Below are 18595 nucleotides of genomic sequence, written 5' to 3'. Positions count from 1 at the left end.
TCCCACAACTCTGCTGGTTAGAGGCTCCTTCCACCATGAATTTGCCCAAACTGGGCTGTTTAGAGGCTCCCTCCACCATGAATTGGTCCAAACTGGGTTTTTTAGAGGCTCCCTCCACCATGAATTGGTCCAAACTGGGCTGGTTAGAGGCTCCCTCCACCATGAATTGGTCCAAACTGGGCTGGTTAGAGGCTCCCTCCACCATGAATTGGTCCAAACTGGGGTGGTTAGAGGCTCCCTCCACCATTAATTGGTCCAAACTGGGCAGGTTAGAGGCTCCCTCCACCATTAATTGGTCCAAACTGGGCTGGTTAGAGGCTCCCTCCACCATTAATTGGTCCAAACTGGGCTGGTTAGAGGCTCCCTCCACCATGAATTGGTCCAAACTGGGTTTTTTAGAGGCTCCCTCCACCATGAATTGGTCCAAACTGGGCTGGTTAGAGGCTCCCTCCACCATGAATTGGTCCAAACTGGGCTGGTTAGAGGCTCCCTCCACCATGAATTTCCCAAAACTTGGCTGTTTAGAGGCTCCCTCCACCATTAATTGGTCCAAACTGGGCTGGTTAGAGGCTCCCTCCACCATGAATTTGCCCAAACTGGGCTGTTTAGAGGCTCCCTCCACCATGAATTTGCCCAAACTGGGCTGGTTAGAGGCTCCCTCCACCATGAATTGGTCCAAACTGGGGTTTTTAGAGGCTCCCTCCACCATGAATTGGTCCAAACTTGGCTGTTTAGAGGCTCCCTCCACCATGAATTGGTCCAAACTGGGGTGGTTAGAGGCTCCCTCCACCATTAATTGGTCCAAACTGGGCTGGTTAGAGGCTCCCTCCACAATTAATTGGTCCAAACTGGGCTAATTAGAGGCTCCCTCCACCATGAATTGGTCCAAACTGGGTTTTTTAGAGGCTCCCTCCACCATGAATTTGCCCAAACTGGGCTGTTTAGAGGCTCCCTCCACCATGAATTGGTCCAAACTGGGCTGGTTAGAGGCTCCCTCCACCATGAATTTGCCCAAACTGGGGTGGTTAGAGGCTCCCTCCACCATTAATTGGTCCAAACTGGGCTGGTTAGAGGCTCCCTCCACAATTAATTGGTCCAAACTGGGCTAATTAGAGGCTCCCTCCACCATGAATTGGTCCAAACTGGGTTTTTTAGAGGCTCCCTCCACCATGAATTTGCCCAAACTGGGCTGTTTAGAGGCTCCCTCCACCATGAATTGGTCCAAACTGGGCTGGTTAGAGGCTCCCTCCACCATGAATTGGTCCAAACTGGGCTGGTTAGAGGCTCCCTCCACCATGAATTTCCCAAAACTTGGCTGTTTAGAGGCTCCCTCCACCATTAATTGGTCCAAACTGGGCTGGTTAGAGGCTCCCTCCAACATGAATTTGCCCAAACTGGGCTGTTTAGAGGCTCCCTCCACCATGAATTGGTCCAAACTGGGCTGGTTAGAGGCTCCCTCCATCATGAATTGGTCCAAACTGGGCTGGTTAGAGGCTCCCTCCACCATGAATTTCCCAAAACTTGGCTGTTTAGAGGCTCCCTCCACCATTAATTGGTCCAAACTGGGCTGGTTAGAGGCTCCCTCCACCATGAATTTGCCCAAACTGGGCTGTTTAGAGGCTCCCTCCACCATGAATTTGCCCAAACTGGGCTGGTTAGAGGCTCCCTCCACCATGAATTGGTCCAAACTGGGGTTTTTAGAGGCTCCCTCCACCATGAATTGGTCCAAACTTGGCTGTTTAGAGGCTCCCTCCACCATGAATTGGTCCAAACTGGGGTGGTTAGAGGCTCCCTCCACCATTAATTGGTCCAAACTGGGCTGGTTAGAGGCTCCCTCCACCATGAATTTCCCAAAACTTGGCTGTTTAGAGGCTCCCTCCACCATTAATTGGTCCAAACTGGGCTGGTTAGAGGCTCCCTCCACCATGAATTTGCCCAAACTGGGCTGTTTAGAGGCTCCCTCCACCATGAATTTGCCCAAACTGGGCTGTTTAGAGGCTCCCTCCACCATGAATTTGCCCAAACTGGGCTGGTTAGAGGCTCCCTCCACCATGAATTGGTCCAAACTGGGGTTTTTAGAGGCTCCCTCCACCATGAATTGGTCCAAACTTGGCTGTTTAGAGGCTCCCTCCACCATGAATTGGTCCAAACTGGGGTGGTTAGAGGCTCCCTCCACCATTAATTGGTCCAAACTGGGCTGGTTAGAGGCTCCCTCCACAATTAATTGGTCCAAACTGGGCTAATTAGAGGCTCCCTCCACCATGAATTGGTCCAAACTGGGTTTTTTAGAGGCTCCCTCCACCATGAATTTGCCCAAACTGGGCTGTTTAGAGGCTCCCTCCACCATGAATTGGTCCAAACTGGGCTGGTTAGAGGCTCCCTCCACCATGAATTGGTCCAAACTGGGCTGGTTAGAGGCTCCCTCCACCATGAATTTCCCAAAACTTGGCTGTTTAGAGGCTCCCTCCACCATTAATTGGTCCAAACTGGGCTGGTTAGAGGCTCCCTCCACCATGAATTTGCCCAAACTGGGCTGTTTAGAGGCTCCCTCCACCATGAATTTGCCCAAACTGGGCTGGTTAGAGGCTCCCTCCACCATGAATTGGTCCAAACTGGGGTTTTTAGAGGCTCCCTCCACCATGAATTGGTCCAAACTGGGGTGGTTAGAGGCTCCCTCCACCATTAATTGGTCCAAACTGGGCTGGTTAGAGGCTCCCTCCACCATGAATTTCCCAAAACTTGGCTGTTTAGAGGCTCCCTCCACCATTAATTGGTCCAAACTGGGCTGGTTAGAGGCTCCCTCCACCATGAATTTGCCCAAACTGGGCTGTTTAGAGGCTCCCTCCACCATGAATTTGCCCAAACTGGGCTGGTTAGAGGCTCCCTCCACCATGAATTGGTCCAAACTGGGCTGGTTAGAGGCTCCCTCCACCATGAATTTGCCCAAACTGGGCTGTTTAGAGGCTCCCTCCACCATGAATTTGCCCAAACTGGGCTGGTTAGAGGCTCCCTCCACCATGAATTGGTCCAAACGGGTTTTTAGAGGCTCCCTTCACCATGAATTGGTCCAAACTTGGCTGTTTAGAGGCTCCCTCCACCATGAATTGGTCCAAACTGGGGTGGTTAGAGGCTCCCTCCACCATGAATTTGCCCAAACTGGGCTGTTTAGAGGCTCCCTCCACCATGAATTGGTCCAAACTGGGTTTTTTAGAGGCTCCCTCCACCATGAATTGGTCCAAACTGGGCTGGTTAGAGGCTCCCTCCACCATGAATTGGTCCAAACTGGGCTGGTTAGAGGCTCCCTCCACCATGAATTTGCCCAAACTGGGCTGTTTAGAGGCTCCCTCCACCATGAATTTGCCCAAACTGGGCTGGTTAGAGGCTCCCTCCACCATGAATTGGTCCAAACTGGGCTGGTTAGAGGCTCCCTCCACCATGAATTTGCCCAAACTGGGCTGTTTAGAGGCTCCCTCCACCATGAATTTGCCCAAACTGGGCTGGTTAGAGGCTCCCTCCACCATGAATTGGTCCAAACGGGTTTTTAGAGGCTCCCTTCACCATGAATTGGTCCAAACTTGGCTGTTTAGAGGCTCCCTCCACCATGAATTGGTCCAAACTGGGGTGGTTAGAGGCTCCCTCCACCATGAATTTGCCCAAACTGGGCTGTTTAGAGGCTCCCTCCACCATGAATTGGTCCAAACTGGGTTTTTTAGAGGCTCCCTCCACCATGAATTGGTCCAAACTGGGCTGGTTAGAGGCTCCCTCCACCATGAATTGGTCCAAACTGGGGTGGTTAGAGGCTCCCTCCACCATTAATTGGTCCAAACTGGGCTGGTTAGAGGCTCCCTCCACCATTAATTGGTCCAAACTGGGCTGGTTAGAGGCTCCCTCCACCATGAATTTGCCCAAACTGGGCTGGTTAGAGGCTCCCTCCACCATGAATTGGTCCAAACTGGGGTTTTTAGAGGCTCCCTCCACCATGAATTGGTCCAAACTGGGGTTTTTAGAGTCTCCCTCCACCATGAATTGGTCCAAACTGGGGTTTTTAGAGGCTCCCTCCACCATGAATTTGCCCAAACTCTGCTGGTTAGAGGCTCAATCCACCCTGATTTTCAAAACAAATGTTGGTGCCAACCTCAACTTACTACAAGGGCCAAATTCACTGCTGGTGACAAGCTCTCCTCACTGCAAGTGCCAAATACACATGTTTCAAGGTGTTTTCCTACTGTCAGAGAGGTGGTATTGAGTGTGTAAAGTGTGTAGTTGTTAGGCTGTGATGTTGGGGTAATAGAGGGTCTTTGGTGTGTTAGATGCCCCCAGACATGCTTCCCCTGCTGTCCCAGTGTCATTCCAGAGGTGTTGGCATCATTTCCTGGGGTGTCATAGTGGACTTGGTGACCCTCCAGACACGGATTTGGGTTTCCCCCTTAACGAGTATCTGTTCCCCATAGACTATAATGGGGTTCGAAACCCGTTCGAACACACGAACATTGAGCGGCTGTTCGAATCGAATTTCGAACCTCGAACATTTTAGTGTTCGCTCATCTCTAATCCCGTTTTTTTTCCTAACATGTAGGAATAGTTGTTCTGTCCTGGGTTTCAAACTTCTAGGCATGTGCAGTCGGACCTGCCATCAGGCCTCGGGCTGAGCCGACTGCACATGCCCGTGGCCATTTTTTTGTGGCCGCTTACACCAACTTACTTTCTTAAGGCTATTCCTACGTGTTAGGGAGAAAAAAATGGGATTCCAATGATTGGATCCCTTTAATAAGATATATTACAAAGTTTCTATATCAGTCTGTAACTTACCTAAGATTTCTACTTTTTACGAGCCGTAGCCTCTCGTAGTGCGCCAGCTCAATCTCTTGCGCTGCTGTTTTCTCTGAGTAATTAATTATCTGTTCTTGTTTGCATGGAAATATTAAATTTGCTTTTTGTAAGCTGTGAATGAGATAAAGTAAAGAAAAATGGTTATTTTTTATGTATGCTATCATCTACCTTATTCATATATACTTGAGTGGTGTTGCATAGTTACTAGAGATGAGCGAACAGTGTTCTATCGAACACATGTTCGATCGGATATCAGGGTGTTCGCCATGTTCGAATCGAATCGAACACCACGTGGTAAAGTGCGCCAAAATTCGATTCCCCTCCCACCTTCCCTGGCGCCTTTTTTGCACCAATAACAGCGCAGGGGAGGTGGGACAGGAACTACGACACTGGGGGCATTGAAAAAAATTGGAAAAAGTCATTGGCTGCCGAAATCAGGTGACCTCCATTTTAGACGAATAGTGGATTTCAAATCCGGGTCATATGAGAATGTGAACTTTGTGACTATGAGACAGGGATAGCTGTACAGGCAGGGATAGCTAGGGATAACCTTTATTTAGGGGGGAATGTTATTAAAAATAACTTTTTGGGGCTCTATCGGGTGTGTAATTGTGATTTTTGTGAGATAAACTTTTTCCCATAGGGATGCATTGGCCAGCGCTGATTGGCCGAATTCCGTACTCTGGCCAATCAGCGCTGGCCAATGCATTCTATTAGCTTGATGAAGCAGAGTGTGCACAAGGGTTCAAGCGCACCCTCGGCTCTGATGTAGCAGAGCCGAGGCTGCACAAGGGTTCAAGCGCACCCTCGGCTCTGATGTAGGAGAGCCGAGGGTGCACTTGAACCCTTGTGCACCCTCAGCTCTGCTACATCAGAGCCGAGGGTGCGCTTGAACCCTTGTGCACACTCTGCTTCATCAAGCTAATAGAATGCATTGGCCAGCGCTGATTGGCCAATGTATTCTATTAGCCTGATGAAGTAGAGCTGAATGTGTGTGCTAAGCACACACATTCAGCTCTACTTCATCGGGCTAATAGAATGCATTGGCCAGCGCTGATTGGCCAGAGTACGGAACTCGACCAATCAGCGCTGGCTCTGCTGGAGGAGGCGGAGTCTAAGATCGCTCCACACCAGTCTCCATTCAGGTCCGACCTTAGACTCCGCCTCCTCCGGCAGAGCCATCGCTGATTGGCCGAAGGCTGGCCAATGCATTCCTATGCGAATGCAGACTTAGCAGTGCTGAGTCAGTTTTGCTCAACTACACATCTGATGCACACTCGGCACTGCTACATCAGATGTAGCAATCTGATGTAGCAGAGCCGAGGGTGCACTAGAACCCCTGTGCAAACTCAGTTCACACTAATAGAATGCATTGGCCAGCGCTGATTGGCCAATGCATTCTATTAGCCCGATGAAGTAGAGCTGAATGTGTGTGCTAAGCACACACATTCAGCACTGCTTCATCAAGCCAATACAATGCATTAGCCAGTGCTGATTGGCCAGAGTACGGAATTCGGCCAATCAGCGCTGGCTCTGCTGGAGGAGGCGGAGTCTAAGGTCGGACCTGAATGGAGACTGGTGTGGAGCGATCTTAGACTCCGCCTCCTCCAGCAGAGCCAGCGCTGATTGGTCGAGTTCCGTACTCTGGCCAATCAGCGCTGGCCAATGCATTCTATTAGCCCGATGAAGTAGAGCTGAATGTGTGTGCTTAGCACACACATTCAGCTCTACTTCATCAGGCTAATAGAATACATTGGCCAATCAGCGCTGGCCAATGCATTCTATTAGCTTGATGAAGCAGAGTGTGCACAAGGGTTCGAGCGCACCCTCGGCTCTGATGTAGCAGAGCCGAGGCTGCACAAGGGTTCAAGTGCACCCTCGGCTCTCCTACATCAGAGCCGAGGGTGCGCTTGAACCCTTGTGCAGCCTCGGCTCTGCTACATCAGAGCCGAGGGTGCGCTTGAACCCTTGTGCACACTCTGCTTCATCAAGCTAATAGAATGCATTGGCCAGCGCTGATTGGCCAGAGTACGGAATTCGGCCAATCAGCGCTGGCTCTGCTGGAGGAGGCGGAGTCTAAGATCGCTCCACACCAGTCTCCATTCAGGTCCGACCTTAGACTCCGCCTCCTCCAGCAGAGCCAGCGCTGATTGGCCGAATTCCGTACTCTGGCCAATCAGCACTGGCTAATGCATTGTATTGGCTTGATGAAGCAGTGCTGAATGTGTGTGCTTAGCACACACATTCAGCTCTACTTCATCGGGCTAATAGAATGCATTGGCCAATCAGCGCTGGCCAATGCATTCTATTAGTGTGAACTGAGTTTGCACAGGGGTTCTAGTGCACCCTCGGCTCTGCTACATCAGATTGCTACATCTGATGTAGCAGTGCCGAGTGTGCATCAGATGTGTAGTTGAGCAAAACTGACTCAGCACTGCTAAGTCTGCATTCGCATAGGAATGCATTGGCCAGCCTTCGGCCAATCAGCGCTGGCTCTGCCGGAGGAGGCGGAGTCTAAGGTCGGACCTGAATGGAGACTGGTGTGGAGCTATCTTAGACTCCGCCTCCTCCAGCAGAGCCAGCGCTGATTGGTCGAGTTCCGTACTCTGGCCAATCAGCACTGGCCAATGCATTTCTATGGGGAAAAGTTAGCTTGCGAAAATCGCAAACTGACAGGGATTTCCATGAAATAAAGTGACTTTTATGCCCCCAGACATGCTTCCCCTGCTGTCCCAGTGTCATTCCAGGGTGTTGGTATCATTTCCTGGGGTGTCATAGTGGACTTGGTGACCCTCCAGACACGAATTTGGGTTTCCCCCTTAACGAGTTTATGTTCCCCATAGACTATAATGGGGTTCGAAACCCATTCGAACACTCGAACAGTGAGCGGCTGTTCGAATCGAATTTCGAACCTCGAACATTTTAGTGTTCGCTCATCTCTAATAGTTACCAATATTTTAGTTGGGAAAAATAAGGCATTTAAAAAGTATTTCAGTATAATACTGAAAACTTGTGAAGTTATGTGCTCGCCTCCCGAGCACTGACCTTATCCATGCTCCTATGATGGACATACTATAGTGTTTCCTGAATGAACGGGAAGTGAAACTGACTATGCAGTTCTACGAGAGTCACATTGAGGCTGTAATAGATTTACATTTTGAATTTGACATCCTGGTCATACAGGTAATGCTATGTGCATCACAGGAACCCGAGAGGAGATCAGGGCTCTGGAATGCAGAACACAAATTAACCATAAAGCTGTCAGTAATTTATTCAATAACTATTAGAGATGGCTTGTACCAAGCAGAGTTTAACCTAAATATTTCAAATTGTTCATTTTTTTTAACAAACCAAATGGAGATTTGTCTTGGAAAAACTAAAATGGCAGCCACATTATATTCTGGGGTTTCTTCAGACCCCAAAGTATAATAAGTGGAAGCCCAGGAGGCATAAAACAAAATCAATACTCACCTTCCGATACCTCTTTTGGGTTTCCTTGCAGCATCCAGCACTCTCCTGGTGATGTCCAGCACTCTTCTGTGACATCACTGACCTGGGCACGACCATGTGAGTGCTGGTGGCCCAGTCACTCTCAGGAATACACCCAAGCTGCACAGAACTCTCCACTTTGGGTTAGCTGTTCATAACCAATGCATTGTCAGGCTGGGACAAGCAAAATTTACTGGGTTTGTTTCAGTAAATTTAGAACAATAGCAAAATTGGGACAGCTGGAAAAAAAGGTGTTATCCGTTTTTTGTTATTGTTTTTCCTTGTACTTGTACCTACAATATAAGTGTATGTAATTTGTTCACCTTTCTTGGGGGTCAGCACATCAGTGCCTATAAAATAATAACCACAGTGGCATACTAGCGCCCACCAGAAGAATGTGTTCTGGGTGCCTACCCAACAGCTTCCTGATAATAGCCTACACCATGGCTCCTTCACAGAAATATTACATATGTGTTGACTCTTTAAGAATTTCAATTTGGAGATGTTTGCCTCTCAGAAAATTAAAAATGTCCTCAGGTACAGTTCAAATCTTTCCTTCATTTCCAGGACTGTAGCTTTTAGCCTGACAATTCTTCCATATGACATACCATTATTCCTCGTATCTTACTCCTATACTTAAAAATGTGAAAGTTTGTATGTTTGTTCCTCAATCACGCAAAAACGGCTGAACGGATTTGAATGAAATTTAGCACATAGATAGATTGTAACCTCTATTAAAACATAGGCTACTTTTTACTCCAGTAAATGACATGGCTTCTTGACTGTTATGAATTTATGTTCACATACTATATTAAACAGCTCTTAGCAGCACCTTATCTCATCCAGGGCTGTTATCTCTCTGTGTAAACACACGCTAACCCTCAGTATATATAAACATTTGCATATTATCTGATCTGCTCAGTGTCAGTGCTGAAAAACTGACACGGGCAAACACCTTAAATCCAAATTAGCAGTTTGCCAATTTTCAACATGCCTGGAAAAAGAAAATCTAAAATGTCGCACACAACAACAGCTATGACAGAGTCAGAAGTCACACAGTTCTCCTCAAGCACAGCTGAGGGGGATCATCGACGCCAACAACACACTCTTTATATGACGTCCCTGTGAACTGCTGAGATGCCGAAACAATCACGGGCACAGCGTGAGGAGCGATTTCAGCGGCAGGCCAGCTTGACAGCTGCAGAAACGCTGGAACAGGCAGATCATCAACACCAATAACACGTTCATTATATGATGCTCCAGCGAGGTGCTGAGATTCTGGAACAGTCACAGGCACAGTGCAAGAAACAAGTTCAGCGGCAGGCCAGCTTGAGAGCTGCCGAAACGCCGGAGCATGCAGATCATCAACGCCAACAACACGCTCATCATATGGCTTCCCAACAAGCTGCTGAGATCCCGAAACAATCATGGGCACAGCGCAAGGAACGTATTCAGTGGCAGGCCAGCTTCACAGCTGTCGAAACACCGGAGCAGGCGGATCGTCAACACCAACAACACGCTCATTATATGGCATCCCAGTGAGCTGCTTACATGCCGGAACAATCACAGGCACGCTGTGAGGAATAAGTGTGAGGAATAACTGTCTGCATAGTTAATAGAAATAGTTAATAGAAAGACATTTATACAAAACTAGCCTCTGCCCATGACTTTGTCTGCGGGTTGTTGGCGTCGATGATCCACCTATATTCAGCAAATTGTTGCCATCGATGGTTTGCCTGCTCTGGCATTTCGGAAGCTCTCAAGCTGTCCTGCTGCTGAACTTATTCCTGAACTTATTCCTCATTGTGAGGGATAAGTTCAGCAGCAGGACAGCTTGAGAGCTTCCGAAATGCCAGAGCAGGCAAACCATCGATGGCAACAATTTGCTGAATATAGGTGGATCATCGAATCCAACAACCCACAGACAAAGTCGTGGGCAAAGGCTAGTTTTGTATAAATGTGTTTCTATTAACTATGCAGGCACAGACAAGTTGGCGTTCAAGTGTTATTGCTTTGATACCAATCTGTATAATTTATTACTTGCCAATCTGGCACTGCCTTGGCTTCAGCCAAAAAGATTAGTGATTGAGAATTGTACAAATATTTACCCAGCACACAGGTCTCTCTACAATTTTCTGGCCATATAGCTACCACAATTTCTCTCTCATGGATCAAGGAAACACAGTCAGAGGAGAGGAGACCGTGGGGGGAATGTCATGAGGCATGGTGTCCCAGTGTCCAGGCGGCATGCTAGCCTATTGCCTGTGCAATTTTTACTACCTTGAAGCAAGTGCAAGAGTTTAACCTGAACATGCTTAGATAAGTGTCTGTTCTTATCAACAAGGTTGGGCATATTTGTAAAAGTTTATTACATGAAAAGACAGGGCTGAGTAAGGGTGTGATCACGTATATATGGCACACCTATTAGTTTCCCTCCAGCAAGTTATCACATTAATTAGTACAGGGATTGAAATTGTTCATGAAATATATGGGGTGTAACTTTGGGAACTTGGAGATGGTTATCAGGCAAGTATGACACATTGAGGATTGTCTGCAAATTCACACTGGTGCTTTATTTGGAGGAGTTCACAAAGTCCAAACACAAATGGCTTTCAGCAGCATAAGGCAACACAAAATGGCTTAATTCAGCCAAGTAGCAGCAGAGTCCAGCAACATAACACAGTCTTTGTGATTAGAAACAGTCTCACAGGCTCACCAGGTTAGCAGCTTGTCTCCATTTTTATCCTCCATACAGTCAGAGTGTTTGTAGTTCAGGGTTGGTTCACATCTGCGTTGGCATTCAATTTGGGGGAGTACACATGGGGACCCACCTGAACAGAAAACCAAACGCAATTGCAAGCGCTGTGTAGTAAAAGCACACGGATCCTCATAGACTAGAATGGGGACCGTGTGCTTGCAGCCAGATCTCCACACACAACATGCGGACAGGAAAGTAGTTCACAATCTACTTTCCTGTCCGCGGGCAGTGCGCAGCAAACACACAGACCCTATTATAGTCTATGATGTCCATGTGCTTTCACTGCACAGCATTTGCAAATGTGTTTGGTATTCCATTCAGGGAGTCCATGCGGTCTCCCCAAATGGATTACCAAATGCAGATGTGACGAAAGGGTCAAGTTCCACCATTAGAAGCAGGAAGGAGAGAGAGAAACGCCCTTCTATCTGGACAGTGTTTAAGGCTCCAACTTTGGCTCTGACCAAACCCAGGACCAGAGCTTTGAGCCCGGGTCTATAATCAGACCCAAAACTTGGATATGGATTCCAGTCCATTACCAAGTGAGAGGAGCCATCTTAATGGCAGGTATCTTCCCTCCACAACCTTGCCCTCCACCTGCCTACAGGGGATAGAAAATTATATTCTTATGCAAACCCTTATTCAATTTTCATGCGCAAAATTGATTTTCGCATTTTTGTGATTTTTGGCGTTTCTCTAACATCCACACCAGTAAATGTATATGTGTGGTATGTATGAATTCCTCACATCTTGTAGTTTTTTAGAAAGTACATATTGTTTGCAGATAGGGTCTGCTTGAGCTGGCACTTTATAGCTAAATTTGAATTTTTATGCAATTTTTGCTTGTATTCTCAGTTTGCTGCAAAGTTGCAGGAAGGTGGTTGTATATATGAAGTAATAAATTGTGTTTTTATACACGGTATACTGTATAATCTAAAAAAAAGTTAGTTTTGGAATCACAGACACAATTTTCTAGGTGCAGTAAAGATTTTTAACAGTGAATGACAGCAAAATCATGCTTATCTTCTGCATCAGTGTTTTTGAGAGTACAAGCTCTTGTAGATGATATTTGTGGTATATATAAATTGTGTAGACTTTGATCTATTACTTTATATGTGTTTTGCAATAGAAGTTTTAGGTGCAATATATGTTTTGGTGCATTTTTTTAAATTGCTTTTGTCACAAAGTTACAAGATGGTGGACATGGCTATTGATAACCAATTGAGGTGCATGCAATCTTCAGGTTTGTGCTTTCAAGAAATATATAGGGTTTAGGGGTTCACTTGCTTTTCACAGTGGGTAATCCCAACATTTTATACGATTATACTTTTTAACATTTCCAGCTTCAAAGCAGGATTTTGTTCCTTCCAGTTTAGGCGATTTTATGACAGTATGTGCATGCGGGTGTAGCCATTTAGTGCTATAAATGAACCGTGCACATATTGAGGTTGGGTGCATATAACTTTTTGTTTGGTTTCCACTTTTAGCAACTATAATTACGGAATTTGAATTTTTTTTTAATAAAAAACACTTAAAATCAAAATTGCATGAAGGTGCCTGTTCATATACAATACAAGTGGCATTTTGACAATGCTGAAGGTGTTTACTTTAAGAAAATATATAGGTATAGGCATGGGGGGGCTTAGTATAATTTTTTAATGTTGCAATTTAGATTTTATTTGTTCATGTCAAAACTATGAAAATTGCCCTGGCAACCAGCGGAGAAAAAAAATCTGAAAACCACTGACAGTGAAAGGTTTAAACTGGGGGACATATGGATGGGGATATTAAACTGTGGGGATAGATGGAGGGGGACATTATATTGTAAGGAGCCACTAGTGAAGCATTATATTGTGTTAGTTGCAAGTTGGGTATACCTAAGTGTTGGTAATGGGGGGGCCATTTATGAAACCTTTGCACTGAACCCGTCAATGTGTTAAAACAGCCTTGCTCAGAAGCATAATGAGGAGGCACAATAATGGGGTATTTTACTATGTGGGAGCACTAATGCCCCATTAGTGTCCCCAACAGTATAATGCTCCTTTATGCCCTCCCTTCACAGTACAATGCTCGTTAATGCCCTCTACCACAGTATAATTTTCCTTAATGCCCCCTTACAGTATAATGCCACATTATTGCCCCCTGCACAATATAATTCCAAGTTAAGTGACCTGGCACAGTACAACGCCACGTTAGGTGCCCCTGCACAGTCATAGCTAGACCCCTTTCTATTATCAATATGTATAGCAGTCGGGGAACCAGGCTTTCATGGTGTTCCGGGCCCCCAGCCATTTCCATATGGCTGTGGTCACAGTCGCATCCCCATGACCATGGTCTTTATGCCACTGTGTAAAACTTCTACATATCCAGAGACTTATTAAAGATTAAGCCCATTGGGTGTCCAGGTAGAGTATCCAAAAGGCGTCATGATTGATAAGGAAAAGTTGGACATTTCCTCTATGGGCTGGCCTTTTCACCCTATGAATATCAAGAAGCTTGAAATACTATCCATTATTACCATGTTCTGCTAAGTTATGTTTAGCGATATTGGAAATATTTTTGAGGCTCTTGGATTATAAATATAATACATCATTACGTTAGTAAATGAAGGCTTTCGGCTGAATAACTTTTTTTTGGCTTTGCCTGCTTTTTTTTTTTACCTATCACAATGCAAGGACTGAAATCCAAACGCACATTTACTAAAGCCACATATAAGGCTCTGTTCACAATTGAATTTTTTCCTCCATTTATACTGGAAGACATGTGACATAAGTGGGATACCATAGATCTCTAATGTGGTTATTGGGTCCATCAATGTGTTGTTCTTAGGAAAAAAAAATGCTACATGCCTTGGCTGACCTAGTTCTTCACCAATCTCTTTTATATAAGAGTCCATACCAACACTTGTATAGCTTGTATCGCAACATATCGCCAAAACTCCAGGCAGGAGCGGACACGCCAGATTAGAGGCGGGGATTTACTATTGACTTGACATGCAGCCAGAAACTTGGCATGGTTTTGAATATTTTATCACTTTACTTGTGTGTACTTAGATGGCTACAACAGGAAAGAACTCTTGTTCTTTTCTAGCATTTCATTATGAGTAAGTCAGAGCGCCACACCTTTCCCTGAAGCTGTCCAACTTATAGTATAAGGCTAAGTTCACACTGAGTTTTTTTGGTCAGGGTTTTGGCAGAAATCTTTCTCCAAACCCTGAACCAAAAAACACCTCACCATTCAAAGTATGTGAAACGTTTCTGAGTCTTTGCCGCTAGTGTTTTTTTCTGCTAGCGGCAAAAAAGAAACGAGTTGTCAATTCTTTTTGAAGCCACAAGCGTTCTCCAGCTTGCGGCTTCAAAGCAAATCAATGTGAGATGGTTTTTCCTGATCGCGGTTTTGTGGTCAGAAACCTGAAGTGGAACCTGAAGCGGGAATGGCAAAAATCTGATCAGGAAACGCCAGGCGTTTTTTTAATATAATTCATCACCACATCCCAAAAGGAAACGGATCAGGAAACTCCACGAAAAACGTCTCAAAAAATACTTCAGGAAATGCTTCAAATGGCAAAAAAAAAAAAACGCCTCAGGAAACGCTTCATGCGTTTTCCGGTCCGGTTTTGACAATGCCAAAACCGTGACCAAAAAAACGTCATGTGAACTTAGCCTTAATATAAGCAGCTTTGAGACTGCTGCAGAGAATAAAGGAGCTGGATAACAGCTCGGGCCAAATTCACATCCGCGCCGGTATCTTCATCGCAGAAACTGGCAGAGATCAGATATAGGAAAAGGGCTGTGTGGAAGACTTTTCCTTCCACCACTTTTAATATGAAAACGGTGGACATGGGTAACAGGTGGACCCAAATAATGGGAAGCCCTGGACTGATGTGAACTTGGCCTCAGTGATGATATGTTATGAGACTGCTGCTAAAATTGGGAATGCCGAGTTGTATTTCAGTCATGATAATCTGTGAAACTGCTGCCGAAACTAGAGAGGATGGGTTATAGCTTAACGATAATACTTTCTGAGACTGCTGATAATTAGAGATGAGCGAATTTAAAAAAAAATTAGATTTGGCTGGTTCGCCACATTTTACAAAACAATTCGATCTGAATTGAATCGTATTAAAACAGCTAATTTCTGGAGCCTTGACTGCCTGAAATGGGGTGCGTGCCACTGGGTGATGCAGCGGTTGCTGCGGCAGGCTGGACCACCACACTGGAGCCACAGTTCTTCCAGGACACTTTATGGTGATGCTGCATATGTTGATGCAAGGCTCGGGTGCCAACATTGTCACCCTGGCCATGCTTTACCTTCTGCCCCCATTTTTGACATATGGCCATGTTCAACTCCCCTGGCGAGGAACAAAAAACTGGAACACTGCCAAGTAGGTGATTTTATCCCCAACACTCCACACTGACTGACTTATACTACCACTGCCTTTGTGAACCCCTGCACCACTGCTTTCCGGACAGGTAGGCTCCTGCGAAGTGGGTGGTCTACCCCGGGAATGTTTTGTTCCCAACTTCCCACTGCTACCACCCAGATGACTCCTGGCCATGCTGCTGACTTGTTGGCTCCGCCGCTGTCTCATGCGCAAGCTGCCACTCTCTTCTCCCGATGATGATGAAGCCCCTTCGTCAGCTACATCATAATTGAGTACTGTCTGCACGTCATTGACGTCCTCCTTATTGGTCTCTGAGCCAGGAGCCTGACCGCTTGCAACACCAGCTCCCACGCCACTCTCCTCATCACTACTTCTCTGCCTACCGAAGGAAGCAATAGATTTCTCCTCCAGATCTTGGCACTAGCTGCTGACTGTCCTCTAGTAGCTCGTCCTTGCTGTATAGTGGATCTGAGACAACAGCATTGATTACTTCTCTGGCTGAGGCAACAGAAAAGGACAGAGACAGGTGGAGAACAGATGAGTACGCAGGGCCTGCTCCCGGGCCATGCCAATTAAGGGTTGTGTCTGATGAACCCACCGACTCTTGGCTGGGGTTTCTGATGTGACTTGGGATGAAGTGGATGACCGAATCAACCATTCTAGAACCGCTGCGTTGCTGGTCAATACACAACCGCTAGCTGACACTGGGAGCTCAGGCCTCTGGAAATGACGCCTGCTTCCTCGCCCCCTTACTCTGCTGTGACCTGTGCCTGCACCAGAAATATTTAGGACTGTGGCCCTCCCTAGTACAGGGCCTGTTGCTTCTCTGTCTAAAATACTGTTAGATCAAATAGGTAACTGAAAAGGAAATTAACACAGGGCAAAAAAGGGCTGTAATTGTCTCCTTTCAACACACCATGGCTAATAAGCCACTTATTTTTTCCCCACTAATAAACATCAAGAAAAGGCTTTACAACATATAACTGCACAGTACAAGGACTGATAAGAACCCAATAATTTGAGTTACACATTTATGATCTATTGCAAACCCGCAATGAGCAGCAGTATAATGGCAGTCAGTGCAGCAAGGAGTAGTAGGATTGTTCCTATTACCCAGGCTACAGACACCCCAAATAAACCCTGTTCTGTTTCACTATTCTGTATAAATTCCTCCCTATACTTTCTCTACACTTTTAATTCTCTTTCCCTGAACTCGATTGAGCAAAATATCAGTTTTCAAGTCTTTTCTATCACTATCCCTAGCGCCTGCTGACGTCTCTCCCTGCACTAACAACACGGGAAAATGACTGAATCCAAGATGGCGGAGGGAATTTATAGGGCTGTGACATCACAGGGCGGGCTGGCTGCTGATTGGCTGCACGCATGACATTGTGGGTGATTGCGCATTACCAGGAACTGTCAGGAAATCTGAACAAGAACAGAGACTGGGTCATGATGGTGGAGTACCTGGGATTCATATATTGGACAAGGTGAGGAAAACCTTCCTTTGGATGCAGAGTGGAGTCCTTTGATAGTTTACAGTCGGGGAGGAGACTGACACTTGTTTTTCTTAAAATTCTAAATTCTCACTCCACCATTATTTTACTATCTCATTTCCACCCATAAAGAGATAACAGGCAGGAAAGACCTGGTTCTCTAGGTAGCAGACCAAGTACACTCATCACTCTGCCAAGAATATCTTGCTGAGGGCAGCAATACATGTTGGGCAGGACAATCCAAGTTTTCTTCTGGCTTCTAAGTATTGTTCTCATCAGAAAATCTATTCCAGTTTTGTCAGCTGTCTGGCATGGACTGACAGTGCACCACAAATTTTTCTTGAAATTCTGTAAATTGTCACTTCACCAACGCTTTGTGTTGCGGCACCTGCTCCCATACAGGGAATCTAGGTTCTCTTCATACCCTCATACAGGGATAATTTGTCACAAGTCCACAAAATGGGCTATTTTCTGTGCAAAACCATTGCCTTTTCCAATATAGTCACTACGTAAGTATGAAACAAGACTGGAGAAAGCAACTTCTCACAAAACAGGCAAATTTTTGGAGCATTTTAAATGTTAAAAAGTGTAAAGGAAAGTGGTAGGATTTTCTCATGCATTTCTTCAGCTGCGTTTGCCTTTGAGAACTAGAAAGGGGAACTGGTGTAGATTTCCGTTCTAATTTACCCCAGAGTTATAATAAATGTTTTGGGCCTTGGCGTCCTTATCTTGGCTGACTCTCTCCATCAACATTCATACGAGGTGGGTGCGTATTTTTGACGCAAGAAAGGGCCTTCTGTCAAATGTATGCCCAATACCATCCCTCTTCACCAGAAAACGGACATTGAGGGAATGATGAATTCCACCCACTATGTTTTAAGTTTAAAAACTCTGGTTTCTTTGGACTATCTTTGGACTGAACCATCAAAACCCAAAAGGAAACAAATCTTCATCCATTTCTAGTTATGATGCACAAGTAACTTAACCCTAGAACCATTTAACAGGAATTAAAATAAAAATGGAGGTGAAATTTACACGTTTCAATTTCTTTTATTAAGATTTTTATTCAGCTCTATAATTTACACATTAGCAATGGGTTAAACAAGAAAACGCATCACACAATTTGTTCTCCTGACTACCAGAGGACCCCACAACATTGTTTGTTTTGTTATATTGATGTATGAGGAACAAAATACTTATGTAATTCCTCTTATTGACTTTTCATAGAAAGGCTAGGCCTAAAAATGAAAAAAGATAAAACTTCACTTTTAACCCCTTCCTGCCGATGGCACTTTTTGACTTCCTGACCAAGCTCGATTTTTCAAAACTGACGTGTCACTTTATGTGGCAATAACTTTGGAACGCTTTAACTTACCAAAGTGATTTTAAGATTGTTTTTTCATAACACATTATACTTCATGTTAGTGGTAAATTTTGGTTGATATGTTTTGTGTTTAATTATGAAAAAATCGGAAAGTTGGTGGAAATTTTGAAAAATATGCATTTTATAAAGTTTGAAATGATGTGCATTGCATACAGATAGTCATCCCACCGAAATTATATCCTAAATCTCATGTCCCAGATCTCTGCTTTATGTCGGCATCAAACTTTAGTCACCCTTTTATTTTTTTACGGACATTA

At 45.4% G+C, this 18595-nt stretch overlaps 1 protein-coding gene across 1 annotated transcript in view; it reads right to left on the bottom strand.

Moving 5' to 3' along the window:
* LOC142217829 (histo-blood group ABO system transferase 2-like) overlaps positions 1 to 18595 on the bottom strand; it is a 56109-nt gene that overhangs the window by 15657 nt on the left and 21857 nt on the right. The window contains exon 5 of the mRNA XM_075286149.1: positions 4810 to 4941. Coding sequence (XP_075142250.1) covers positions 4810 to 4941 — 132 coding nt within the window. The remainder of the gene's footprint in view (positions 1 to 4809; positions 4942 to 18595) is intronic.

This window comes from Leptodactylus fuscus, chromosome 9 (assembly GCF_031893055.1).
Source record: "Leptodactylus fuscus isolate aLepFus1 chromosome 9, aLepFus1.hap2, whole genome shotgun sequence".
Lineage (NCBI taxonomy): Eukaryota > Metazoa > Chordata > Amphibia > Anura > Leptodactylidae > Leptodactylus > Leptodactylus fuscus.
This window is presented reverse-complemented; position numbering and strand designations above follow the sequence as displayed.